General features: G+C 44.4%; 1 protein-coding gene and 1 non-coding gene across 3 annotated transcripts in view; one reads left to right on the top strand and one right to left on the bottom strand.

Moving 5' to 3' along the window:
* Positions 1 to 7,861: 7,861 nt before the first annotated feature.
* Positions 7,862 to 7,968, bottom strand: LOC134488666 (U6 spliceosomal RNA). The gene has a single exon (XR_010066988.1). It is a non-coding gene; the product is annotated as a U6 spliceosomal RNA (small nuclear RNA).
* Positions 7,969 to 9,311: 1,343 nt separating this feature from the next.
* Positions 9,312 to 20,238, top strand: part of TMEM259 (transmembrane protein 259) — a 29,365-nt gene continuing 18,438 nt past the window's right edge. For both annotated transcript variants that reach the window (XM_063290816.1, XM_063290815.1), the window contains exons 1-2: positions 9,312 to 10,452; positions 12,841 to 13,113. In XM_063290816.1, the coding sequence (XP_063146886.1) occupies positions 10,228 to 10,452; positions 12,841 to 13,113 (498 nt within the window). In that variant the 5' untranslated portion in view covers positions 9,312 to 10,227. The remainder of the gene's footprint in view (positions 10,453 to 12,840; positions 13,114 to 20,238) is intronic.

The raw sequence follows: 20,238 nt of genomic DNA, 5'->3' as shown, positions 1-20,238 counted from the left end.
ATATATATATATATATATATATATATATCAGCAGCAGAATTGAGTTGGAAAGGAAGACACCCGGTGATCCCTCCTCTATACAGTACTGCATTATTAAAGAAACAATTTGGTGGATGGGAATGATGTATCCAAGAATCCAACCTCTCTTCCTCCTCCCTCCCCTCCTCATTTTCCTCCTATAACAGCCCCAATGAAATTTGCTTTTCTGGGAGTTTTCTGCCATCAGGATAGAAAAGGGGTGTGTTTGTGCCCTCCTTTGTTTTTTGTATCTAGTAAACCCAGATACACTGCCTCTGAGCATGGAGGTTCTACATAGCTGTCTTGGGTATTCAAATTGACACTCAAGGGTGCCGTACACCCTTGTCCTGAAAGGAAAGTTTTTAGGTTTTAATGTCCCCCCCACTTCTAACAACAGCCTTTTGCTTTTGAAAATAGGCTTGTGAAGCTGCTGCTAGGTCAAGGAGAGAAAAGGCACATCAGCAATTAGACCCAGGAAAAAAAAAGTATCCATCTACAATTGATTAGAAATATACCATTTTGGTACGCCTGTGTAGCAGAATGCAGAGCTGTATAAACAGTTTCTGAACTTCCTTGTTTGGGCACGCACCCTCTGCCAGGAGGGTGGCACCTGTCCAGCTGGCGGTAAATAAAATCTTTCCTTCAGAGACCCCTGACCTGCAAATATTCCACCTAAGAATTTTGGCCACCCCAGATGGGAGGTGTGGTTTCTCGCTGACCCTCCGAGGCCCTCATGGAATCCAGCTGTTGGCACTGGTGAATTCACCTGTTGGATTCCCAGGCAATGCGTCTCTGACGGAAAGCTGTGATGTGCGGGGAGACTCAATGCTTCAGAGCTGCATCCATTTCCAGAGGAGGCACAGCGGAGTTCTTGGTAACCCGACCTTCTGCATGAGGCAGGCACCTTTTATTTCCTGTACGTGGAATGAGCCTCCTGAGTGGTGTGTGAATGTAGCATGTGCTGGTGTAAGCTAGGAGGGAATCACGCCTTAAGACTGCAAACAAAGTGGCCCTTGTCTGTGAACTCAGGCAATAAAAGTGTGAGACCGTCCAGTTTGGGTGCACCAACACAACACGAAGAACGAGTGTGTGTGCAATTGACCATAAGAAGGACAAGTGGGGGAGGAAGGAGCAAGCCGACTCAGGGCGGTCCACTGGATAAGCTTCTAGTGCAGCGTTTCTCAACCTCGGCAACTTTAAGATGTGTGGACTTCAGCTCCCAGAATCCCCCAGCCACCATGGCTGGGTGGGGAATTCTGTGAGTTGAAGTCCACACATCTTAAAGTTGCCGAGGTTGAAAAACACTATTCCAGTGGCTTGGCGTGCCAGGAAACTGAGGTTAGTACAACTTGCAATGTCAAAAGCTTGAGCAATTCAATCAAGCAGAGAATGGCAATGATTTTTTAGACAAGGCAGGACATCAAATTTGGCCAGAATGGGAGACATTTGAATATTGTTGCCTTCGAGATTTAAGATTTAGAATAGAAAACGCACTACAGATGGACTTTGTTGGGCTGAATTGGCTGGGGGAATTTGCCCAGAAAAGGTTACACCAGTAAAAACTGAGACGCCTCCTTCATACATCCCCTCCACACTGGTGGTCAACAGTAAACAGCAAGAACTGCCAGGACTGTGGCCACTGACAATGGACAACAGGTAGTCCTCGCTTAACAACCAGAATTGGGACCAGAATTTTGATTGCTAAGCAAAGTAGTCATTAAGTGAATCTGACCCAATTTTATGACCTTTTTTTTTGCACTGGTCATTAAGTGAATCACCGTGGCTTTAAGCAAACCTCATAGTTGTTAAGCGAAGCATGTAATTCCCATTGATTTTGCTTGCCACAAAGGTCGAAAATGGCTATCACATGACCACGGGACGCTGCAACGGTCATAAATGCGAACCAGTTGCCAAGTACCCAGATCATGATCACGTGACCGCAGGGACACTGTGACAGTCATAAGTGTGAGGACTGGTCGTAAGTCAATTTTTCCTGCACTGTCATAAGTCCGAACCATCACTAAATGAATGGTTGTTAAGTGAGGACTACTTGTAGTGCCTAGCTAGCGAAACAAGCAGCTGAGGCCCCAGAGAAGGAAGAAGACTTGATGGCCCCATGAAGAACTCAGGATCTGCCACCAATTGGACAAGCCGCTCCACTGGCCATGAGAGTCCACACACCGTTTTCTCTGTGGCAGCCATTGACTCCTAGTTTTGGAAAGGATCCTATGACAGTAATTAAATGCTTCCTAACTCTTGTGCGCACTCATAATCCAATCTGGGTGGCTATAACAGAATTAACAGAAGCTCTACATACTTCCAATGGAAGAGCAGCCATTTTAGATTCAGCTCTTAAAGGAGAACAAGAAACTGGCAATAATGCTGCCCCGTGGCCATGGGCACAACCCAACTGGGATTATAATCTAGACGCAGATTGTCAAGCAGTTTTAAAAGTTAGGGAAACTTTGTTCTCAGCCATGAAATGAGCAAGTTAAAAAAAACATTAATTGTGAAAAGTTCCATGCAACCATACAAAATCCAGATGAAAATCCAGATGCCTTTTTTACTCGCTGGTGTAAAGGAGCCAAAGCATATGCACAATTAAATCCAGAAAATGAGAGATTTGAAAGCGATAGCTTCAGCGTTTGTTAATCAATCAGCTCCGGATATTTGCCATTACTTTCAGAAGTTCTGTCCTGGATGGAAAAGTGAGGTTGGAGGAATTGCAGTGGACGTGTTTCAAGGGAGGAAAGATAAAGAGCGTCGGGAACAAAGGATGGACAAACAGGAAGATTTTACGTTACTAGCAGCAGCTTTCCAACAGGGGAGGGGCCGAGGGAGATTTTCAGGCAGAGGAAAAGGTTCTTTCAAGGCTAAAGGAAAGTTTCAGAATAATCCACAAAGGAATCCAGGACAGGAACAGACTCGTTACTTTTGTCAGCAACGAAGGTACAGTACTGGAAAAGAGATTGCCCAAAGCACAGGCAATGGGAAATCCTATTATGTAGTCTTGGAGCTCCCCCTGCTGGACAATTAACGTAATTGCAGGCACTGCAATGACACATACCGATCCTTAGGTCAGCATTTCTCGACCTCTGCAACTTTAAGATGCAAGCTGGCTGGGGAATTCTGGGAGTTGAAGTTCACACATCTTAAAGTTGCAGAGGTCGAGAAACAATGCCTTAGGTAATGATTTAGAAACTGATCCTCAAATGTTGCCAGTCCTAATGATTGGCCCAAATGGACTGTATTTTGAAATATCAGTTGGAAAAAATGAAATACAAGTGTTTATTGATACTGGGGCTACTTGCTCCTTGTTTCAAAATCCAAATGGGGCTTCCTTGGAGGGAACTGAAAAAATGGTTGGGGTAGGAGCAGAAAATGCAACCTCTGTAATGTCAAATGGGGGGGTGTAGAATTGATATACCAGTTTTAGACTCATCGGATTAATATTTCCCCAGTTAATATTTTAGGGAGAGATTTACTCTGTAAACTTCAAGCCACCATTCATTGTGGAGAAAGTGGAACTTACCTGGAAATGCTGATGAGTTCTGTTGGACAATTGGCTTCTGTTGGACAATTGGATGATAACTTGACGGTCAAGTTCCTTTAGATTTACAGGATTTACCAACCTCCTTGTGGGGAACCAACCAGCTTGATGTGGGGTATTTGAAATCTGCTAAAGCTGTCAGGATAAAGACTAAAGCGGAACCCCCACCGCTTCAAAGACACTACCCTATCTCCAAAGACACAGATGATGGACAACCACCCCTAATCCACCTACGACAAGGTATTTTGGTGCAACACCCCAGTGATCCCAGCCCGGAGTGGACTCTGAAGGTAAACCCATTTATTGATTTGTCCAGGGTTTCAGGATTATTAATTATCATATGACTCCTAGGGTGTATAGAGTGCCTAATCCTGCTGCCATCATGAATAACATTCCAGCTTCTAGTCATTGACATTCAGTCATTGATCTGTGTGCTGCATGTTTTAGTATACCTGTGGATCCAGAAAGTCCATGTGTGTTTGCATTTACTTGGAAGGGAAGACAGTATACATGGACTGGGTTGCTCCAAGGGTATGTAGAATCACCTCCTCTTTTTTCTGATACTGAAACGGGATCTTCAAGACTTGGTTTTTCCTTGTCACGGTGTGTTAACCCTATGTGTAGATGACCTGCCTTTAGCATCACAGGCCGAAGAAGAGTGTAAAAAGGATTCTAAATACCTGCTCCTTCATCTGGTAAGAAAAGGGTGTCACCATCCAAATTAATATTGTATACAAAAGGTTCTTATGTGGGATATGCTTTTAATAAGGGAATGTGAGAACTAACCCCAAAAAGGAAAATCACTATACAGCAACTACCCAGACCTATGACCAAAGAACAGGTATGTGCAGTACAGGAGCTGTAGGATTTTGCCAACCATGGATATGAGGGTTTGGAGAACTGACAGTCAAGTTAGTGAAACTTAACTGTAATGGAATACAGGTAGTCCTCACTTAACAACCGTTCATTTAGTGACAGTTTGGACTTATGACGGTGCTGTAAAAATTGACTTATGACTTATGACTGTCACGGTATCCCTGAGGTCATGTAATCATGATTTGGGTGCTTGGCAACTGGTTCGCATTTATGACCATCGTAGCATCCTGTGGTCATGTGATTGCCATTTTTGACCTTCTTGGCAAACAAAATCAATGGGGAACCTCATGGTTTGCTTAACAACCATGTAGTTTGCTTAACACCTGCAGTGATCCACTTAATGACCACTGCAAAAAAGGTAAAATCAGGTTGGATTCACTTAATGACTGCTTCACTTAGCAACCAAAATTCTCATCTCAATTGTGGTGGTTAAGCGAGGACTACCTGTATGGGAAAGACCTTGGGAGATGGGGCTCAGAGACCCTGCCAAGGGAACGGTCAGATAAGAGCCCACAGCTGCATAATGGATAGGGCAAGAGGCTCAGAAGAGACCCTCCCTAGTTTCTTGGGCTGTAGAGGAGATGGCGGGAGAGTTGTACTTTGAGACTTGCAAGATTCTGTCAATGTAACCTTACAATAAAGTAGAATTAGCTCATCTGGTGGTGATTCCTATCTGGTTTACCCCGCGAGGCCGACATTAACTCTAGAGAAATACCTGAACTGGTACCTTGGGCTTCTGAACTTGACAAGGACTTTGTTGAACTAAAGCAAGCCTGAGGAGGGCCCTGCCTTAGGCCTGCCTGATTACTCAAAGTCATTCCAGCTGCATGTGCAGGAGCGAAGGGGAGGGGGTGCTCTGGGGTGTTGATGCAGATCTTTGGGTGTAAGCCCCAACCGGTACAGTTTTATTCAGCTCAGCTTGATCCGGTGGTGAGAGGGTTGGCTGGCTGGCTGCTGAGAGCAGTAGCAGCAACTGTTACGATGGTTGAGAATACCTGTGATGTGCTACTGGGCTTCGTCTGTACATGCACATGAAGTTGAACCTGACATTTACCCACCAGAGACTTGCTGAATATGAGACTACCTTATTAGCAGCAGAAAACCTACAAATCCATAGGGGTGACACCTTGAATCCAGCCACTCTATGGTCCCCAGCGGATGAGCGAGAACTGCACAATTGTTTGGAAGGAATAATTTGTGCGGAACCTATACAAACTGACCTAATTGATGTTCCCTTACCGGATGCAGACCTAATGCTTTTTACAGATGATGTCAGGCCCAGCCCAAGAACAACAAAGAATCAGTCCAGCCAAACGTCAGTTCTTTAGTTGCTAACGCCGTACAGACAGAATCTTGCCAGACTAAAGCAACCCTACATGTACAACCTCCTTCTAAGCATGTGGGAACAAAAGGGTTGGCTGATTGCGTGTCACAATACTGTTTCGGCCCTGGAATCTATGTGACTGCTAAAAGAATGACTGAGATGTGTCCAGAGCACCAACAAACTTTACCAGGTGGGGTCTACGTAGGGACTAGAGTGTGCCAGTGGAAGACCCATTGAGGAAGTTTCCTGCGAGATACTCCAAGGATCATAAATTGCACCTAGTAGCCCCATGTCGGAATACTTCTCGTTGTAAGAATGAATGGCCTAGCTGGAATTTAAATTTCAACAAGGAGTTTCTGTACCACCCTATAATTTATAGGCCTAAAAGAGATCTTAATCCCAGAAAAGAAAAAGGATCTAATTTAATTAGGCAACAAGCTGTAGGGGAAATACTAGCTAATAATAGAGGTATGGTTTTGACCAATTTGAAGACTGAACTTGCCCAAACTAGAACAAACTTGCAGAATTGCATGGCCTTAGATTTACTGTTGGCTACCCAAGGTTGGTAAAATGAGCACCCGGCTTGCTGGGGAAGGTGACGACTGGGGAAGGCAATGGCAAGCCAAGAAAACATCGCGAAAGCGGCATCCCCCAGAGGGCCAGCCATGACTCGGTGCTTGCGCAGGGGACCCTTCACTTTTTTTTTTACCCAAGGGGGAGCTTTCCTTACATTAATACTAGTGTTGCTCTTATAGACAGGTTAATTATAAGATTAATTGAGGGAGGATACACCATTTAGCCATGATTACAACAGCCTCAAAGGGTGTAATTTGGTGGGAATCTTTGTGGATTTGGCCACCTACTTTCGGCTGGTTACAACGCTTAGCGATTATGGCTGTTAGTACTGCTGTAATGCTATTACTACGCTGCTGTTGCATACTGCATATTGGTGCTATGATTCCTGTGTTAACAGGCTGCTTTCGGAAAACGATTCCAGTATCTAAACAGCTTGCTTGATGACCCAAAGGGAAATTGAAGAATGTTAAGAGAGAATTAGGTGAAAAATATAGAAAATGGTGATTCACAAAATGTGCCATTATTAGAAGGGGGGGTTGAAAGGAAAGGCTTTAGGTTTTAATGTTTTCCCCTCCTTCTAAAAATGGCCTTTTGCTTTTGAAAACAGGCTTGTGAAGCTGCTGTTAGGTCAAGGTGAGAAAAGGCACATCAGCAATTAGACCCAGGAAAAAAGAGGTATCCATCTACGATTGATTGATGAGAAAGATTCCATTTTGGTATGCCCGGGTAGCAGAATGCAGAGCTGTATAAAAAGTTTCTGAATCCTGCCAGGAGGGTGGCGCCCGTCCAGCCGGCCGCCAATAAAATCTCTTGCTGGGAAATGGACTCTGCTTGGAATCTCTCCTCGGGGAGACCCCTGGCCTGCAAATATTTCACCGAACACTCTTAGTTTCACATGAGCAATAATGAAAAAGAAAGACAAACGAGAGGGGTGGAATAGGGCAGGGAGGAAATGGGTTGGTGGAGAAAGGAGAGGACTTTGTAACCTCTTAGTTCTGTCTCTTCCACCAGTAACAGTTCTGAGGAACAGAAGGAAGTTTTCCCACCACGGATTTATGGTCAGTGAGAGATCCCATGATCTTTAACAGAGCCCATTGGAGTTGGGCAGCTTATCAATTCAGATAAATAAACAGACAACGGCCCAGTGTGGCCCAGCAGGTCTTCTCATGTGAAGCAAAGCCTCCACTTCTAGGAGCAGTTCATCTTTTTGTACAGGTTGTTGAGGATCCATCATAAAATCTGGCTTTTGTGTGGCTCCTACTGGAAACGGATGACTGGGCTAGCGGGGTGCATTGCTCGAATCCGGCAAAGCCGCTTGGATGCCTGCATGGTCCGCGCTACAAAGGTTGAGTCCTAAAAAAGAGGAGCTCAAAACGCTGCTGCTGCGGTTTAGTCTGGATGAAACGATGTCTGCAAGATTTCCTCAAGCCACAGATAATATTGCAAAAAGCAGAAGTGGCAGCTTTAGCAACAATAGCAACGGCCATAATAGATTAGGAAGGAAGGGAAAAAAGCGTCAAAATATGGAACGCTTCACGAATTTGCGTGTCATCCTTGCGCAGGGGCCATGCTAATCTTCTCTGTATCGTTCCAATTTTAGTATATGTGCTGCCGAAGCGAGCACAAACTAAACAGTCTCTGGAAAGCTATATAAACGTTGTTAATAGTGAATATTGCAGAATATGGTGATCAGTAATGTTGATCGTCTTTTTAAAAAATCTGGTTTGCATTGACCCAAACAAGCTATGGCCACTCTTATAGCTCGAAATTTCGAATATCTATTTTAAAAATTCAGGACGAAGTGAATTTCCGCAGAGCATGATAGGCAAGGTCGGCTTATGGAAATCAAGGGGCGTAGCACTGGAGTTGGTGGGAGGTTTGGGGACAAAGAGGTAAGTAAACATGTCAAGCGTTTCAGGAGTCTAGCACGTGAGGTTTCGGATCGCCGTCCGTCGAATCCTCCATGTGCGGTCCCCAAAGGGGGTAAGAACGACGCGTAAATGTGAAATCAAAGCGGCAACAATTGTCCAGCGTTGCTGTGTTGAAGGCATCCTGTTCTCTAGCCCATTGAAGACTGAATAGCGTACAGTAGTATCTGCGCTAAACGAAGATTTCCACGGTGCAATAACATTGCAGCGAAAGATCAAGTTGTGAGTTCTCCTGAGTTAAAGACTCCTATTTGGGGCCGAAGGGGGCTCTTAGGGCATGAAAAAAAAGAATTTGTCCATCCGATACCGGAAGTGTTCATAAAACCTGCCTCTTAACCATAGCCCCTTGGAGCCCGCTCCTTCCCCGGGCGCAGTCAGGCGTCCTGCGTTCTGTTTCCTGAGCTCCTCTAGCAACCCCTTTCTTTCCCAGGATGCTTTTCGCCCCGCGGGTTCCCTCGCTCGGTCTTCCTCCACCCTGCCTGCCCGCGGCTGACGTCATCGGCGCTGCTTGGGCGGGAGGGGGGAGGGAAAGGGGAAGCGAGCCATCAACATGGCGGCGGACCAGGCGGACGCGAAGGAGGACTGAGGCGCGGAGGCCAGAGGACGGGCCGCTTCCCGCCCCCCGCGGAGCCGAAGTGGACGGGGGGGAAGACGCGGCCGAGCTCACCTTTCTCCCCCCCGCCCCGTTTTGCTTTGTGGGCACCGCTGCTCCGCCCAGCCTGGTTCTTGCCTTCTCCTGACTGGGCCCGTTTGAGGGGCTGGGTGGGGGCTCCCTCTCCTCCTCCTCCCCCCCGTTCGAGGCTGTTCGCCCCTTCCTGGGGGCGGGGGCGGGTCTCCCTCTGGATATCGGGACACCCCGTCAGGGCTCCGCCGTTGGGGAGCAGCCCACTTCCTCCCTCCCCGTGAAGTTTTGTGAGGTGGGCCTTCTCCCCCCCCCTTATCCTCTGCGATTTTTCTGACCACCCTTTTTCTTCCCCAAATTGCGCCCCTCCGTTTTGAGGCTTCCCCCCTCCCCCTTTCCCAAGAGGATTGCAAGGGGCTCTTCTTTGCTCCACCCCCCCTTGGGGCCTTCAGAGCATCTCCCCTTTTCCTATTTTTTTCCTTCTGCCCCAGATTTCTCTGCCAGAAGTTGGTGGGGTTCAGCATTCCCCCCCTTTTAAATAAGAGATTGTAGAAGTCCTACAGCCCCCCCCATGTCACCCCCCAGAAAGGCCTCTCCCCTTTTTCTAAATTACCCTGGCAAAGCTTCTCTTTCTGCCCAACATAATTCCCCCACCTGCTGTTGTGATTTGACAGCTCCCCTCCAACTTGCTGAATCCCTGCCCCATCTCTTGAACAGCCTATCCACAATCTCACGTTTGATTCTTGTGGTTCCAGGATCCCTGACCTGTTGAAGCTTGAGTCTGCTCCTCTCTTCCATTTTGACGGATAGATCCTTGGTCCTTGCCTTTTTCCCTGGGAGAGGCAGATCTGCAGACAGTTTTCTCTTTTGTCCTTTTGGGATACTTCTGTGGATTGCTTCTTCTCTTCCTATTTGTCTTCCCTAACCCTGAAGCATTTTTAGGTCCCATTCGAGGTTTGCCTTCCTACCATCAAGGACGCTTATAGGGAGTTGGATCAGTTTCCCCTTCCATTCTACTCTTGCTGAGCTACTAACCCTTTCTCAGTTGTTTCCAAATTAGTGCATCTTTCATGTTAATCCATTTAAGGACCATTCGTCTTATAATTCAGACTATGGGCTATTTTGTTCTAGGATAACTATTTCTATTTTTTTTCCCTGTGTTGGTTGGGAGGTGAGTTCATTTCTTAAGTGCATTCTATCAGCAAAATTGGTTTGTGTTCTGACATTCAATTTATATGTGGGAAACTGGAGTCAAACTCCTCTAAAACAAGACTGCAAGAGAAGCCTTTGAAAGCATCCCTGTCAACCCTCTGTGCACTCCCATCAACTCAGGATGTCAGAGAATCAGCCCAACAACACCCATCATCCAGTGAACAATAATGTGGCGGGTGGGGCCCCTGCTGGCAATAACAGAGGGGTCCGCAATCTCAACCAAAACCCCCTCATCAATGTTCGGGATCGTCTCTTCCATGCCCTTTTCTTCAAGATGGCTGTCACTTACGCCCGTCTCTTCCCACCATCTTTCCGTCGCATCTTTGAATTCTTCATACTCCTCAAGGTAACGGTGGGGGATGGAGGGAGATACATTTTCCTTCTATCTGTATATTCTTATATCGGTTTCAAATGAATTTAGTAATGTTTGGTGCTCACCAAGGCTTATGAAAAAAGTTTTAGCCTTTACAGATTTTTTTTGGGGGGGGGACATTTTTTCCCCCCACGGAGAACCTTTTGTTGATTTGTGGTATGATTATTCCCTCCCTCCTGCACCTCTTTTTGGATTTACAAAACTTCCCAGTTCTTAACTTTGATTTCCTGTGCTAGGTGCTACACAGACTATCATGTAATCTTGTTAAGAACAATGGGGATTAATTCATCTTGTTCATGGTTTGAAAACTGTATTTTGCTCTGCATGCATACATACGTGTTCTATACTGTATCATTATATATGTATGTGTATGTGTATATGGAGTATGGGAATCTGGATAAGTTCCAGGGCCTGAAGGAAGAACTAGAGAGGATGTGGAAAGTGAAGGCCGAAGTGGTCCCAGTGGTGTTTTAGCTATCAGAGGTTTTTGTGTTACTTTTGTAATCCTTGCAGTACCCCTGAAAGGTAGGGCAGTATTATCCTCATTTGGCAAATGGGAAAGAAAATGCTCAGGCTGAGGTGAAAATGGCTTGTCTAGAGCCAGTACTGCAAGTGAGAAGCTAGTGAGGAATAAAGTGGAACTTCCTGTGACTTAAGATCTATTGTAATGTGCCCTAAAATCATACTAGTCTTTTTTGCAGTTACATCACACTGCGCTCCCGTGTTCAGCTTCTGACCAGCTATTTCAAAACTCCCTTTACATCTAATGCAATCAAGTCACGTACTCACCACTGTATATACATATGCTTAATGTATAACTGTATATGCCTTTGTGGGACATGTTTGGTTACTTCCAGCCCAGTTTTTCGTTCTTCCATGAACATTTTGAATTTTAGTTCTTTTGTTCTGAGGTATTAGCAGTTAGCAATCCACCCAACTCGGTATCATCAGCTGTGGTAAATATTGGCTCTACCCTTTTATCTAGGTTGTTGATAATCTTATAGGAAAATGCTAGGCTGAAGGAACTTCTCTAAGCTTCTACTGGTTCCTCGGTTCTCTGCCTTAATTTTTCTATAAATAAATTAGTGGGGCTGTGTACTTTCTTGCAATAGCATTTTCAGCTCTATAATTTAAAGCCCTTGTTCTTGAGGTACATGAAACATCTTGGACATATTTTACCATCTTCTTTGGATTGGTGAGATAGCTTTTGGTAAGCTGTTTGCTCACAATATTGGTCCCTCCTCATTCATTTGCAGTTTGAAGGCAATTGTATTGGTCTACCACACGGGACTATTTAAGGATTGTAACAAGATAACATGGTATGTTTAGAATCCCCAGAAAAGCAAGAAGGAGAGAATTTCTGTGGGTTAGTTTTGAAAAGCTCCATAAAGTTACTAGGCTATACAAATGGTTTATTAGTCTCCCAGAAGGCTACTAATCCATGTTTCCATAGTAGAGCAGGAGGGAAAAATGATTTTTGAAAACCAGCTTGGGAGGAAAAAAATTAGTCTCTTAGCAGGCTGATTGCTGCTGTTTTTGTTGTTGGGGTTTTTTGTTTTGTTTTGTTATCTTAAAGTTGCCTTCTCATAAGCTGGCTCTGCCCAGCCAGCTGGCAGCACTAGCTGACCTTGGTGGATCTAGAAGGCAAAACAGGGTCAGCCCTGCTTAATATTTGGACGCGGGATGGCTGGGAGGCCCAGGGCCGACAGCTGGACCGGGCAGTAAAACAAAATCTCAGAAGGTGGCAATGGCTGCCTTGTGAGCTGCTGCCAAGGAAACTGCCTGATGGAAATCACCAGAAATCAAGCTCAACTTGATGGTGACTTTATTTTCTGAATAATGTGGATTAGCACAGGGCAGACAGAAAGATATTCTGGCAGCTGCTTTAATTTCTGGAGTGGTCACAAAGGAAGAGGCCTTGTGTGTGTCCCGTCTAGCTCAGAAATGAAATGGACTGGCAGCGGTGGAGGAGGAGGAGGGGGGAATGCTGCCTTGCTCCTGGAAACTTGTTAAGAATGGAAAGCCTTTGAAAGACCATTAGTCCGCGGGGAAAGGCAAGTGTGGACGGAGGGGGCATGGAGCCAGAACCAACACCGAGCCAGGCTTTAAGGATTTCATAGCCCCTCTCCCCATCATTTTTATGGGACACAGTATGTGCACTCAGGTTCCTTTCTAGCAGTGTTTCTCAACCTTGGTCACTTTAAGATACGTGGACTTCAACTCCCAGAATTCCCCAGCCAGCCATGTTGAGAAACACTGCTTTATAGAGTTAAAGCTTCATGGAACATTCATATTGACCTTGGAGAGACTTGGGGGACGGGGAGGTTGCACCGTTGTAATTTGTTGCTCTTTTTCTTTCAGGCTCTGTTTGTGCTCTTCATTCTGGCATACATTCACATCACCTTCTCCCGTTCACCCATCAACTGCCTGGAGCACGTCCGGGATAAGTGGCCCCGGGATGGCATCTTACGAGTCGAGATCCAACGCAATTCCAGCCGTAACCCTGTTTTTCTCCAGTTCTGTGAGAGTGAGAGGTTTCCAGGCATGGTGGTTGAGGCTGCTGTTGGGGAGGAAGAGGAGGAGGAAGAGGAAGAAGAAATGACTGTGGAGATGTTTGAGAACAGCTCCATCAAGGTACCATGAGGGAGAAGAACGCGTTGCTTTGTTAATGATTATGCTTTTCCCCATACACCTTCCCAAATCATGAATTTGCCCACTATCGCTACCAAATGATTACAGGTAGTCCTCGACTTACGACCATTCATTTAACAACTTCGTTTGAAGTTATGATGGTGCTGAAAAATGTGACTTACAACTGGTCCTTGCACTTACAACCATTGCAGCATCCCTGCCACTTGATCAAAATTTGGGTGCTTGGCAACCGGCATGTATTTATAATGGTTGCAGCATCCCAGGGTCATGTGATCTCTATTTGTGACCTTCCCAGCCAGCTTCTGACAAGCAAAGTCAAGGGGGAACTGTGTGATTTGCCTAAAGACCATGAGATTCGCTTACTAACTGGCAAAAAAGATAAAATTGGGCGCAGTCACATGATGCCTCGCTTAACTACCGCATCGCTTAGCGACTGAAGTTCCGGTCCCAATTGTGGTCATAAGTCGAGGACTACCTGGTATCCTTTGGTCTGATCTAATATGGCTAGTACTATGAGAGAGAGAGAAAATTTCTTCCATATTGCTTTCTTTAAATCGTTAAATGTCTGTGCCTCCTATATGCCACCTTCTTTGCTTTTTTCTCCAGTGAACAACCCCCAAATTGTGAATTTCAGTGAGAGGGGAAATACTTCAGCACCTTGTTCATTTAGGTTGCTCTTCATTCCCTTCTAAGCTCTATAATATTTCTTAAGTTGGGGGCTTGCTGGGAGTGCAAAGCTATAGATTATTTAGAGGTGAACATTCCTGTGGTTAATTGACCGCAAGAAAAGGTTTTGGAAAATGACATGAGAATACTTTTTAGGATGCCATATAAATAAGAGAGTAGATAAGAAATTGCCTTGTTGAATCAGATTGTCCAGTTGGTCCAGTTCCAAGTTTCCAGCTTGTGGCCGATCAAGCTGAAGGTCAGAAAGAAAGGGCTGTTCTCTTAAAGCTCTGGTTCCAAAAGATAAACTGCCCTATGTTTTTTTTTTTTTTAATGACTCTGTCAGACTGAAGTTCATTGAAAAGAGGGCAGCCAGGATGGTGAGTTGGGAAACGTTTAGCCTGATGAAAAACACACTGAAAGGTGACATTTTGTCCTCAGATAATCTATAGAGCTTTCACGTGGAAGGTGGAGGAGTGAGGGCAGATCTAGAACCAATGAATAGATGATACAGGGAAGATTTTGACTGAATATTAAGAGAAGTGTCTTCCCAGAATGAACTGTGCAATGCTGAAACAAAGACTGCCTTCAGAGGTGATGGGCTGTTTTTTGCTACTAGGATTTAAACAGAAGTTCAAAAGGCGATCTGTCAAGGGTAAATAAATTCAGAGTCCTGCATTAAACAGGGATGAACTGGTCCTCCCAGTTCTATACTTCTAAATGTAGGTTTAATTGTAGTTATCATAGCTAATGGCCATCAATAGACCTCTCTTCTGTCAGTTCTTAAAGGTTGGTTTGAAAATGCTGTTTTCTGGGTCTGACTGCTGCAGTCACCTTGGAAGGCCTTATGATAGTATTTCCAACCTCCCCTTTGTAAAAATCACCAACTATAAAATAAACACATTGTAATACAGCCATACATTGATCTTTAAAAAAGATTAAAAGCAACTGAATGTGTTAAATGATTTAGAAGTTTAGAAAAGGTAAATTAACAGCCTGTCTAAAAATATAGCAAACAAGGACCCATTGCAGCTCCAGAGCAATGCATTCTACTACTTAGGAGAAACACAGGATAATTTTAGTTATTTATGTATTTATTTTAGAAATTTATAAGGCTTCCCAACTCTAGAATGACTCTGGGCAGCATACAGTAAAATCAATTGTACAATTTTTTAAAAAGTCCACCCAGAGCGCTGGAAGAAAAACAACCATTAAAAGGCAAATAGGCATGCAGGACCTGCCACCCTGTAACTCAAGGACTGGGGAAAGAGCCAGATTTCAGAGCTCATTTAAACCTGGCCAGGGTGGAGACCAGCCATCTCAGGGTTGGTGTTCCAGAGGGCAGACGCTGCAACAGAGAAGGCACATTCCGTAGATCCCAGCACATGACATTGCTTAATGGATTTAACCTTGGGCAAACAAGGAATTCCTAAGTGTGCTAGCCACATACCTTGGGATAACGTGAGGATCTCTGAGCTCCGCTCCTGAAAATAACTTGCGTTCCTTAAGTGCCATCTTCAGCATCGCCTGCATAGTGTCTAATACAGCCTTTCTCAACCTTTTGGCTCCGGAGGAACCCTTGAAATATTTTTCAGGCCTGGGGAACCCCTGCACATTCAGGCTCAAATATAAGCCAGAAGTTACAAAATTACTGTATTCGTTTCATGGGTGTGCCTGAATTTATGCATGAACAGTGTTCTTAAACTAAAAATAAAGAATGAAACTTTACCTCTTTAATGTGAAGTTTCCTGAATTTGAAATAATTTTTAAGTAAATCGTGATCTCCCAGGGAACCCCTAGTGACCTCTAATGGAACCCGAGGGTTCTGTCAGGCCCAGCCCAAGAATGACAAAGAATCAGTCCAGCCAAACTTCAGGTTTTTATTTGCTAGCACCGTATTAGACAGAATCTTGCCAGACTAAAGCAACTCTACCTAACTTAAGGGGAAATAGCCTGGGAGAGCTCTAGGATGGGGCTATTCTGAACCTCCTAGTTTTCCCACAACTGCCTCCTGGACTGTGTTTCCTCTTATCTCGTCCTCCTCCTTGGAATCTGCTCCCTCCTTCCTGAGAACCAGTGGCACTGCCGAAATCCCCCACATCACCTCCGTCTTCAGAGACACATTCCCTAACAGGTTCCATGGAGCCCTGGTTGAGAAACCCTGGTCTCATGCAACTAGTTTGGAGGTTCTCTTGCCTCATCAATCTGCAGTGAGGGAACTATATTTACTTACATCACAGACTTGATGCTTAAGAAGATGGTGACTTCCTTCAAAGTGGGAAGCAAGTCAGTCAGCGGCAGTCAGGGGACATAAATAGGCAATCAGATAGTTGATCTGTTGGGAATGAGTTGCTGATTAGCTTTGAGTTAAATGCTTGTGTCTTTGGCATCTAGCTGAGTGCCTGGCTGTGATGCTACTTTCTGGTCACAGATCATGATGCAGGTCCTCCTGGGATGGGCCAGCCATCTTCTGTCCTTTCAAAAAGGCAGGGCAGCAGCAGAAGAGGCATTTCCAGCATTTTGGCTCTGAGGGTAGGGACAATCTCAAGAAACTGTATCAAATCCTGACATGGTTTGAGACTGAGTGTGTAATGTTCTCTCTACGTAGGGCTTCTCAACTGCCTGCAGAGTAGTTCATAAACATCTATAGGGTTCTTTCGGCTCTTGGTTTTTCAATAGATACAAACTTTGTGATGCTTTTATTTTTTTTAAATTTCACTGAAAAGTTTGATTACAGTAATAAAAGCAAATACAAACTAAACTTAGAAAGAGAAAGAGAGAAAGAAAGAATAAGAAGTGCAAGAAAAGAAAAGAAAAAGAAAATAACATAAAGAAAAAGCAAATAAATATTTAAAGAAGTGACTTCCGAGCTTCATCACAACAAGTATAAACAAACTTAATAACATTTCTTATTTGTACCCTTACAAATGTACAAATTGGAAAGGTGCAAATAAGAATCTCTTCTTCCCATAACCCATCCCTTATCTACATGCAGATCCATAAATCATCAACTTTTCTGTCCTGGTGTCAGCAAAAAATTCTGTAAAGGGTACTGGAGCTGGTTATTTTAACCTTAGTCAAACAAACCAACTTTATATTCCTTCCTTTTACTTCTAACAATCTTTAATTCATTCAGATGTTGTTGTAGGATTTGCTCTCTCTCCAATTTTTATTTTTCCCATTCCAAAGGCTTCTTCGAGGCTTTAGCAAACCTCTTTTGTAAATCCAATAAAAAGTCATTATCCAGGTCATTCTCTTGGTTTATCATTTGTATTTTCACTTTAGTTTTCAAAGCTTTAACCAACTTCTTTTGTATATCCAGTAGAAAGTCCTTATCTGGGTCATTCTCTTGGCATGTCATTTGTATTTAATTGCCTTCTCTGTCTTATAATTCACGCTTTCTGACATTTCCACATCAGGCAAAATTTGTTTCACTTATGTTATTCCTTTGTTAACATCTTTTGGACATACAGTAGTTTATCCATAGAAGCAGATAACATTGCTGACATTGTAGCTGCTAATTTCTGACCCCATTCTTCAAAAATCTGGAGTATTTCGGATGTCATAATATTTTGTGTCATTTTGTAAATCCCAGTGCTAACCAAAAACCAAATGCAAAGTTTTCACTCCCCCCCCCCACTTTTCTTTTTCTGCCTGGAATCCTTAGTCCCCTCTAGTGTCCAATTTCTGAAATCATAAAGTCTCAAATCTCTGTTATGACTTAGGATAGACAAAACAGTTTAGTTCCCACAAAAGGCTGCTTATTTATATAATTATTTCCAGAACTTATAGTAATAGCCTTAATATTCCAAATTTATCTGGACCCTTAATTCATTTATAATCTTTTTGGATCAAAGTCTTATTTAGCTTTTTGCCATATATTTCCAATACTTTAAATTCTTAAGCTTATAGTTGTTTTTTCTTTTGTTCAAGAATGAAGGTAAACTCACCAGGTGGCTTTTCAGACTTGTCGTTCTGAAGATCTCTAATAGCCCTAAGGGAGTTAAATAGGCAATTTCCGAAAGTGATTAGAAAGTGAGGTTAGCAAAGCCAGTGACCTTTAAAAGGCTCCACTGCAGTTGTGAGCATGATGGCTGTTTCCTTTATCTCCTGGAGCTCAAATCCACAGCCAACCACTGTCCTGCGGTCTGCTTGTGAGGAGTAGCCATCCCGAGCACACGTGGGAAATTTCCCGTCCTCTCCTTATCCAGAGAGGTTCTGTAGAACTGCTCTACTTGCTGGTTCTTCGGTCTTTGCCGTGGTTGTCACCTCTGATCATTCGAAGATGTGCTAGTTCACCATGCTAGTCGAACTGTGTGACGTTTTTAATTGTCACCATCTGCTGCAGCTAACTTGGGTGCGCAAGATAAAATGAAGAATGCGCAAACAGGCCTGTGTACTAACTCTCCTGGTGGGAAGTTGGTTGATAACATGGTAACATTAGGATCTTTTTCTGCCCATAGGAATGCAGAAAGTCTGCAGAACACAATGAGAACAATAGAAGCTTAGGGACCAAATTGCCAATATCCGCTGGATAATGGGAAAAGCCAGGGAGTTTCAGAAAAACATCTATTTCTGTTTTATTGACTATTCTAAAGCCTTTGACTGCGTGGACCATAACAAATTGTGGCAAGTTCTTAGTGGTATGGGGATACCAAGTCATCTTGTCTGCCTCCTGAAGAATCTGTATAACGACCAAGTAGCAACAGTAAGAACAGACCACGGAACAACGGACTGGTTTAAGATTGGGAAAGGAGTACGGCAGGGCTGTATACTCTCACCCTACCTATTCAACTTGTACGCAGAACACATCATGCGACATGCTGGGCTTGAGGAATCCAAGGCTGGAGTTAAAATCGCTGGAAGAAACATTAACCATCTCAGATATGCAGATGATACCACTTTGATGGCTGAAAGCGAAGAGGAACTGAGGAGCCTTATGATGAAGGTGAAAGAAGAAAGTGCAAAAGCTGGCTTGCAGCTAAACCTCAAGAAAACCAAGATTATGGCAACCAGCTTGATTGATAACTGGCAAATAGAGGGAGAAAATGTAGAAGCAGTGGAAAACATTGTATTCCTAGGTGCAAAGATTACTGCAGATGCTGACTGCAGTCAGGAAATCAGAAGACGCTTAATCCTTGGGAGAAGAGCAATGACAAATCTCGATAAAATAGTTAAGAGCAGAGACATCACACTGACAACAAAGGCCCGCATAGTTAAAGCAATGGTGTTCCCTGTAGTAACATATGGCTGCGAGAGCTGGACCATAAGGAAGGCTGAGCGAAGGAAGATCGATGCTTTGGAGCTGTGGTGTTGGAGGAAAATTCTGAGAGTGCCTTGGACTGCAAGAAGATCAAACCAGTCCATCCTCCAGGAAATAAAGCCAGACTGCTCACTTGAGGGAATAATATTAAAGGCGAAACTGAAATACTTTGGCCACATAATGAGAAGACAGGACACTCTGGAGAAGATGCTGATGCTAGGGAGAGTGGAGGGCAAAAGGAAGAGGGGCCGACCAAGGGCAAGGTGGATGGACGATATTCTAGAGGTGACGGACTCGTCCCTGGGGGAGCTGGGGGTGTTGACGACCGAGAGGAAGCTCTGGCGTGGGCTGGTCCATGAAGTCACGAAGAGTCGGAAGCGACTGAACGAATAAACAACAACAACCTGCAATTGTTTTGGCAATGCCTGTTCAAACCCTAAACCAGAGGATTTGCTGAATTAAGATTTCTCTTGGAAGCAGGTTTAAACAGGAGAATGAATTATGCAAGGCAAAGTATATATGCAAATTCTCTTTAATTTACATAACTGGAGAAAACATTAACTTAAATATATACTTCATATATGATTGCATCTGGTGAGATTTGGGGAGCGGGAGGAATGTCTTTGTAATGCATACAGTCAAGAGAGCCAGTGTAGTTTATTGGCTAAGCTCTTGAGCTAAGACCAAGGAGACCCAGGTTCAAATCCTCCTTTGGCTGTGGAAATTCCTTGGGGGACTTTGGGCCTGTTCCTCCCTCCTAGCCCAAGGGCCACTGTGGGGTAGTGAGAAAGATGTTGGATTTGGTGTAGTGAGAGCTGGGTTCTAGTTCCCCCTCAGCCACAGCTTCCCCCCGGGGGGGGGGCACTTTGGACCAGTCCTTCCCTCTCAGCCCAAGAGCCTGGGTGGTGTAGCGGTGAAGGTGCTAGACTAGGAACAGGAGGCCTGGATTCTGGTCCCTCTCAACCATGGAAGCTACTGGGTCACTCTCTCTCTTAGCCCAGCATACCTGAGAGGGTATTTGTTATAGGAAAGAAAGAGGGAGGGTGTGAGCCTTCAGCTCCTGAATGAAAGACGGGATATAAATCTAACACATAAAGTTGCACTCTATGGGAAATAGCCAATTCCCCCCTCCGCCCCCGTCTAATTAACCTAATGCTCCTTTCAGGGAGACGTTTCAA

The sequence above is a fragment of the Candoia aspera genome, chromosome 1 (assembly GCF_035149785.1).
Source record: "Candoia aspera isolate rCanAsp1 chromosome 1, rCanAsp1.hap2, whole genome shotgun sequence".
In the NCBI taxonomy this organism is placed as follows: Eukaryota; Metazoa; Chordata; class Lepidosauria; order Squamata; family Boidae; genus Candoia; species Candoia aspera.
Note: the sequence above shows the minus strand (reverse complement) of the source record. Positions and strands in the feature narration are given on the sequence as shown.